General features: G+C 39.7%; 1 protein-coding gene across 1 annotated transcript; it reads right to left on the reverse strand.

Moving 5' to 3' along the window:
- Positions 1 to 3,079: 3,079 nt before the first annotated feature.
- LOC134569101 (4-hydroxyphenylpyruvate dioxygenase-like protein) lies at positions 3,080 to 4,261 on the reverse strand. The gene has a single exon (XM_063428003.1). It carries the CDS (start codon positions 4,259 to 4,261, stop codon positions 3,080 to 3,082), a length of 1,182 nt encoding a protein of 393 aa, XP_063284073.1.
- Between the last annotated feature and the right edge of the window lie 4,603 nt (positions 4,262 to 8,864).

An 8,864-nucleotide genomic window follows, 5' to 3' on the forward strand; every position in this document is an offset into this window, starting at 1 on the left:
TTCTTCCTTCATATACAGCTCTTAAAATTCAGACTTCCGATCAGCTGGCGGTCAAATGCATTACATCACGGAACGCATTAGTCACTTCCTGTTGGCTTACGACCCTTCCGGCATTCGGCTCTGTATAACAAACAGATCAAAACTTGCGCATGCGTAAAATGTGAGGACAGTCTCGTATGCGCGCCAGCTTCTTATGAATAAACACTGAACAGTCTAAGTTCTCATAAAACAGCCGAAAAGGTTATGCATACAAAACTGAAGGCACATATATACTACTGTGCATTCAATACATAAACATAAAATAACCAATGAACGGATTAGCAACAGATGTTGAGGATATGCCAAAAGAACATAAATAATGAAAAAATATATATAATGAAAAAAGGAAATATACTGGAAAAATTGAAATGTAATGTAATTACAATATGTGATATATAAGGATGCATCTATGCTTTGACCATTAATGATGTAACTATCTCCCAATATGAATAATTACATGTTTAATGGACGATGTATATGAACTGTGAGGTGTTAATGTGAAGACTCTGAAAGCTTCCATCAGAAAGATCAGGTGGAGGTAGAGGATTTGTATATTTGATAACCGTTCACGGACTCCACCAATCCGAAATGAAAGGAGGTGGAGCTATGGACACAAATGGACAGTAAGCAGCACGAATAGGACGTCTGATGAAGCCCAGGTCACGTGGGTGAAACGCGTTGCGTCACGAGTGGGCAGAGCCAGGATCCGAAACAAGGAAGCAACTGGAGCTGCTGACTTTTAACCCAAGCGCTTTTTTTGTGGGAACTTGTACATCACAAGCCCAGAACTTATTGAGTAAGCAGTTTTAATTGTTAAACCAATAAATATATTATTTTATACTGCGCCATTGGTGTGCTCCTGGATCTGTCTCCCATACGGTGCTGCAGAGTACGCTTGGTTTCCCTGGGATACCTGATTGTGGGATTTTTCCCTCTCCATAGGAGCCTATCCCACCCAGAGCCAGGGCTAATCAGGCTCTGGTAAATGTGAGTGAACTCCCAATTTTTTACAAGTGTGCTCTACAAAAATATTTGAAATCGAATGGTCTGCACTATATGTGTTTATATGTATCTTTTCCGATGTTTTTTTTTTAATATAATATTCTGGTAAGATATAAACTGACCTTGTGTGCAGAATATTTCAGCTCAACACCAGCTTCTGGTTTGGGACATTCTCCAATACAGCAACAGATGATTGGAATCTGTTGGACTGCACAAAATCAGGACTAGCTAAACCTTTCCTCCCCTCCCTGCTACCACATGATACGGTTACCTAGCGGTCTTATCTCCTCCCACTCCACTACCGCAGTGAACAGCAGACATCTTTAAAGTTTGTCAATCTGTCTCAATGTTGCGATTTTGCTATTTCAGATCTCCAATACAAGCTTACAATCACTCACACCTGCCACACAGGTACAGACCCTGGCCTGATTCATCCAGGCTTGCATGCATGCTGATGGGAACAAAACAGAAAAACAGTAAACCACGTTTTAAACTCCTGGTTTTTTAACTCACACTTAAAAGCCAACTTTAAGCAACTCCAAGTGAGTAAGCTGTCAGTTAGCTGTGGGTTTATACAGTTAAATAAAAACCCAATTAACTCCGCAGTTGCACACAGGGAAGAGAGACTGCTTTTTACCCGTTTGAAAGTTTCGCTCACATTTTCACTGTAAAACTTGTTTTTAAAATAAAAAAATCAAGTTGCAATGTATCTCCTCCCCCCAACCACCCACCACCCACCACCACCTAACAATACAGATCATTTAACTTTCTTTGTGAATGTCATAAATGGGAAAATCATCAGGAAGAAAAAAGGAGCAGGAATCTAAAAGCATACATGTCAGGAAGACAAATTTTGATGTCACAAAAGGTGGAAAGTCACAAGTGTTTTTTAAAGTGTATTAAAGGATCACTATAGGGTTAGGAACACAAACATGTATTCCTGACCCTATAGTGTTAAAACCACCATCTTGCCCCCCTGGGCCCCTCATGCCTCCATAAATATAGCAAAATCTTACTGTATTCAAGCCTGAAGCTGTAACTCTGCATGCTGTTTGTCAAAAAAAAAAAAAAATCAGTCTGCTGACATCATCAGAAGTGGTGGCCTGATCCAATCACAGTGCTTCCCCATAGGATTGGCTGAGACTGACAAAGAGGCAGATCAGGGGCAGAGCCAGCATGATTCAAACACAGCCCTGGCCAATCAGCATCTCCTCATAGAGATGAATTGAATCAATGAATCTCTACGAGGAAAGTTCAGTGTCTGCATGCAGAGGGAGGAGATACTGAATGTTTGGATGCATTTTAGGCAGCCATGACCCAGGAAGGATCTCTAACAGCCATCTGAGGAGTGGCCAGTCACGTTATCACTAGGCTGTAATGTAAACACTGCATTATCTCTGAAAAGACAGTGTTTACAGCAAAAAGCCTGAAGGTAATGATTCTACTCACCAGAACAAATGCAATAAGCTGTAGGTGTTCTGGTGGCTATAGTGTCCCTTTAAACCATAACTAAGAATACATTGGAACGTTATACACAGATTGTGTAAAAATGTCAATGAATATAGAGGCAGCAAAATATTTATTATATATATAACAAATAAGGAGAGGTTTGAGTTTTTTTTTAAAAATAAGAACATGTGGTGAGGGAAGAGGGGAAGTGCAACAAGACATTAATTAAGGAGTGTTGTTGAGTGCATCTCTCATGGATCAAATTGTAGAACATGCGGGCAATGTACTTATAACCGAAGAGGTCCGTTGGTCCATAAGTCGATTTGTCATCGATTTTCACATCCAATATAAAGCAAGGATCTTTAATTTAAGCCGGTTTGCCTTCAACGTTCTCCTGGCAGCTAGAGTAAGTTCAAAGTCTTTGGAAGGAATGGTAATAATCTGAAGCAATCATGAAATGTCATTTTTATAAATCACCCCCATTTTTTCTGCTATAATGAAAAACTTCCATTTTTGGGAGAAGAAGGATGTAGAAAGTGCACTGTGTACAGTGTGTATGTAGATACATAATTTTGCAGAATAAAGTAGACTAAGCAACAGTTGATCTAATTTTCTCATCGTCTTTCTGGGTGGATCCTTCAAGAAAGTCGTTTAGGGCTCTCCATAAAGCACGGACATTTCCCTCCCCAAAGCCGCCTGCTCCCCTACGCTCAATGAGTTCCAAATAGAATGAGTCCTTGCTCCAAAGGGGCTCGGCAAACACCTGCAAAAGGTATCCGTTTGGCATGTCGCTGTTTTGGGACTTTGAATCCAAAAGAATCCCAAACTGTGAGAGGGTTTCTGCTTGTAGCCCTACACCCCGGATTTCGTCCTGCTTTGAGGGGTCAGAGTAATATGTTGGAGGTTGGGTAGTAAAACATACTCCCTGATTAGCCATGGACCGAGCAGTCTTGAAGATATCTGTGGCAAATAGGCCAACATGCTGAATACCTCCTTCTTTGTGATGATTTAGGAACAGATCTAACTGGTTGGTTCCTTCCTGTGGCAAAGATTCTGCCAACACCAACTTACCACATTTTCCAAGCTCTGGGGAATCCATTGCAGTCAAACGAAGACCGATGTTGGGCCCACTAATTTCAAAACCTCTATCGCAATCCTCTTCTTTGCTCAGAGGGAAATGTTTGAAACCAAAACATCGTTCATACCACTTTATTATGTGTGGTGAGCTCCCACGTGGACAGGCATAAGTGACATGGTCAATGCAGGTCAAGTCACCAGGAACAACAGGATTACTGTCGCTTCTCAGGTTCTGGAACTCCGGAAGAAAGTTGCCTCCGTAACGTGTGCGGTCAATTAATGTATGACGCACATTTCCAACCACAGATTTCACTACACAAAATGTAACCGAGCCATAGTCATCATGGACTTCTGTAGGAGGAACTAGCAGCTGGCATCTTTCGCTAAGTAGCCGCTGGCAAAAGCCTGGTACGTCCTCCACATCAAAGCTGACATTGCAAGCGGTATCTGGAGATGGCAATGGAACAGCCGCATCATACAGCATGGACGATCCTTTGGTAGTCTTCTGGTTGTTTTCATTAACCATGAACACCACTCCTCCATTTCTCAGGGCCACTTGGCTTGGACTTCTACCATCTAGCCCTCGAGCAGCAAATGGCTGAAATTGATACTTGGTCATCAACTCCTGGACAACTCTCTGAGCATTGGATACCTGGAGGGTGATGTGGCTTAACCGGATCAGACGAGACGTCATTGTAAAGGGTTTCTGTATACAATGAGAGAACAAAGTTTAAGACAGAAATTAATTGGTGTATAATAAAAGCCAAGTGATGAAAGTCACTTTGATTATACATGTTCTTATGCTAGGCTTGCATGCTCAACACAATGTATTTAGTCATGTTACATAGTTACATGGCTGAAAAGAGACTTGCGTCCATCAAGTTCAGCCTTCCTCACATATGCTTTTGCTGTTGATCCAAAAGAAGGCAAAAAACCCAGTCTGAAGCGCTTCCAATTTTGCAACAAACTAGGAAAAAATTCCTTCTTGACCCCAAAATAGCAGTCAGATGTCTCCTTGGATCAAGCAGCTATTACCCCACTAATTAGAAATTGTATCCCTGTATGTTATGTTTTTGCAAGTATTTATCCAATTGCAATTTAAACATCTGTATAGACTGACAAAACCACCTCTTCCGGCAATGAATTTCATATCCTTATTGCTCTTACTGTAAAAAAAACCTTTTCTTTGCCTTAGATGAAATCTCCTTTCTTCAAGCCTAAATGTGTGACCTTGTGTCCTATGTATAGCCCTGTTTATGAATAGATTTCCAGATAATTGTTTGTACTGGCCCCGAATATATTTGTATAATAATGTTATCATATCCCCTCTAAGGCGCAGTTTTTCCAAACTGAAGAGATTTAAATTTTTTAACCTTTCTTCATAACTAAAATGCTCCATTCCTTTTATCAATTTTGTAGCTCGTCTCTGCACTTTTTCTAGTGCCATGATATCCTTCTTTAGAACAGGTGCCCAAAATTGCACAGCATATTCAAGGTGTGGTCTTACTAGCGATTTATAAAGAGGCAAAATGATATTTTCATCTCGAGAATTTATGCCCCTATTTATACATGACAAAACCATACTGGCCTTAGCAACGGCAGATTGACATTGCATATTGCTACCTAATTTGTTGTCTATAACAATTCCCAAATCCTTCTCGTGTGTGGTTATCCCTAGTTCACTACCATTTAGGGTGTAAATTGCTTGTGCATTCTTAACCCCGAAGTGCATAACTTTGCATTTTTCTACGTTAAATTTCATCTGCCATTTTAGTGGTCAGTCCCCCAATCTATCCAAATCCCTCTGCAGCAAGGCAATATCCTGCTCACATTTTATTACTTTACAAAGTTTTGTGTCATCTGCAAACACTGATACATGGCTTTCAATGCCCATTTCAAGATCATTTATAAATATGTTAAATAGAAGCGGTCCCAAAACAGAACCCTGAGGGACACCACTTACCACTTTTGTCCAGCTTGAAAATTTACCATTTATGACAACTCACTGTACTCTATCCTTAAGCCAATGTTCTACCCAAGAACAAGAATATTCATCTAGACCAATTTCTTTTAGTTTGAAGACTAACCTATTGTGAGGAACCGTATCAAATGCCTTGGCAATATCCAAGTAGATCACATCCACTGCAACACCCTGATCTATATTTCTACTTACTTCTTCGTAGAATGCAATTAGGTTAGTTTGACATGACCTGTTTCATAAAACCATGCCGATTATTGCCAATAACACAGTTCTTCCCAATGAATTCCTGAATATTATCCCTTAATAGCCGTTCAAATAATTTCCCAGTCACAGAAGTTAAGCTCAAAGGTCTATAATTTCCAGGCAAGGATTTTGAACCCTTTTTAAATATAGGAACAACATCTGCCTTCCTCCGGTACAATACCTGAAACCAAAGAATCTTGAAAAATTAAATACAGAGGTTCACTTATTTCCCCACTTAGCTCCTTAAGTACTCGTGGGTGGATACCGTCAGGCCCCGGAGCTTTATTTACATTAATTTTCTTTAATAGCTGTAGCACCTTGTCTCGAATTATCCGAACACAGGTTATCTGTAAGTTTGTTGCAGCGATCATATGCATATCTCTTGCCATAGGATCCTCATTAATATATACCGAAGAAAAATAGTTATTTAAAATTTCTGCCTTTTCCTGGTCTTCATTGACTAACAGACCCATCTCTGTTTTCAGTGTACCTACACTTTAATTTTTTGTTTTTTTAGAATTAATGTACTTGAAAAAATGTTTGGGGTTGGTTTTGCATTCTTTGGCTATCAATTTCTCATTTTCTAGTTTAGCCACTTTAATTGCCTTTTTGCAAGTATTATTGGCTTCCTTATATCTTATATAGGATGCATCTGATTGGTCCGATTTAAATGCTTTAAAAGCCCTTTTCTTATTTTTAATCTCTTGTTTTACTTCTCTACTAAGCCACATTGGTTTTAATTTGTTTCTTTTATATTTATTCCCCAATGGTACATACTGTGAAATGTACCTAATATTTGTTTGAATAGTTTCCATTTTTCCTCAGTGTTTTTATCACTAAGGCGTTCATGCCAGTCGATATGTTGTAGAGCTGCCCTAATCTTATTAAAATTGGCTTTTTTTAAATTATACGTTTTAATATACCCCACATGCTTTTGCTTTTTTGAGTTTATTTCAAAAGTTACCATATTGTGATCACTATTTCCCAAATGCTCCCCTACTTGAATGTTGGTTAAAAGATCAACATTGTTTGTTATAACGAGATCCAGACAAGCATCCTTTCTAGTTGGTCCTTGTACCAGTTGTGACATAAAGGTGTCATTTAACACATTCAAAAAACGGATTCCCCTAGCTGAAGTACTAGTCACTCTATCCCAATTTATGTCCGGGTAATTAAAGTCTCCAATAATTAATGTGTTCCCCCGATTTGCAGCTTTCCCAATTCGCTCTAACAGCAGTTCTTCCTCATTAATATTTACATTTGGTGGTTTATAACATATCCCAACCAATAACGTATTTCCCTTTGTTTGCCCCAAGCAGATATCTACCCATAAAGCTTCCACATTTTCCTCGTCACACTCCACATGATTTGACTTGAACTCATGGCTGACATAAACATACCCCACCACCCTTTTTCCTATCCCTCCTAAATAATGTGTGCCCATTTGTCTCATCCGACCATGTTTCTGTTATGCCTATTATATTGTATTGTTTAGTGTATGCTATTGCCTCTAGTTCCCCCATTTTGTTATATAGGCTCCTTGCATTAGTAAGCATATATTTAATATTACCATGAGTCATTTGTACTTTTTGTGAATCAATATTACATACCTCCTCTGTTCTGAACTTCCCCCTCCCCACCCCCATTGTTCTGAGCTAAGGCCCATCTCATTTCTATCCTATCTCCATTTTCTAGATTGCTTTGAGCCTCCCCCCTACTACTAGTTTAAAATCTCCTCCAACCTTCTAGCTAGGGATCGACCGATATTGATTTTTTAGAGCCGATACCGATACTCTGTGAACTTTCAGGCCGATAGCCGATATAATTTGCCGATATTCTGTACATTTACCATTTTGGAAAATAAAAAACTATTTCTAAAGGTAAATGCACAAAATATACATGCCACGTGTAGTGGATGCAGTGTGTTTAGACAGGGGAGCTGTGTATGTGTGTGTAGTGGATGCAGTGTGTGTAGTGGATGCAGTGTGTGTGTAGTGGATGCAGTGTGTGTAGTGGATGCAGTGTGTGTGTAGTGGATGCAGTGTGTGTGTGTAGTGGATGCAGTGTGTGTGTGTAGTGGATGCAGTGTGTGTTTGTATAGTGTGTGTATATAATGCAGTGTGTTTGTATAGTGTGTGTGTATATAATGCAGTGTGTTTGTATAGTGTGTGTGTATATAATGCAGTGTGTTTGTATAATGTGTGTGTATATAATGCAGTGTGTTTGTATAGTGTGTGTGTATATAATGCAGTGTGTTTGTATAGTGTGTGTGTATATAATGTAGTGTGTGTATATAATGCAGTGTGTGTGTATATAATGCAGTGTGTGTATATAATGCAGTGTGTGTATATAATGCAGTGTGTGTATATAAAGCAGTGTGTGTGTATATAATGCAGTGTGTGTTTGTAGTGTGTGTGTGTATATAATGCAGTGTGTATATAATGCAGTTTGTGTTTGTATAGTGTGTGTGTATATAATGCAGTGTGTTTGTATAGTGTGTGTGTATATAATACAGTGTGTTTGTGTAGTGTGCATTATATATACACACACACTATACAAACACACTGAATTATATACACAGTGTGTTTGTGTATAATAATAGTGTGTGTGTGAGGGGGCATTTTTTATTAAAAATTTTTTTTTTATTTTTATATTAAATTATTTTTTTTAATATATATTTAATTATTATCATTTCTTTTTTGTTGTCCCCCCTCCCTGCTTGTTGCCTTGCCAGGGAGGGGGGATATGTTAATCCCTGGTGGTCCAGTGGCATTGGCTTAGCTGGGGAGGGGAGGGAAGTGGGGTGGGCAGCAAGCGTTTACTCACCTCCCAGCAGCTCCTCCAGCTCCCCAGTGTAAATCTCGCGAGACCCGCGGCCGTCAGAGCTGGCCGCGGGTCTCGCGAGATTTACACTGGGGAGCTGCTGGGAGGTGAGTAAACGCTTGCTGCCCGCCCCCCCCAGGACCGCCGGGCTTGTAATGAGCCTGGCGGTCCTGGGAGGTATTATCGGCAATATCGGTATCCCTATTGGCCGATACCGATATTGCAGAAAATACCGAATATCGGCCGATTA

Source organism: Pelobates fuscus, chromosome 7 (genome assembly GCF_036172605.1).
Source record: "Pelobates fuscus isolate aPelFus1 chromosome 7, aPelFus1.pri, whole genome shotgun sequence".
NCBI lineage: Eukaryota > Metazoa > Chordata > Amphibia > Anura > Pelobatidae > Pelobates > Pelobates fuscus.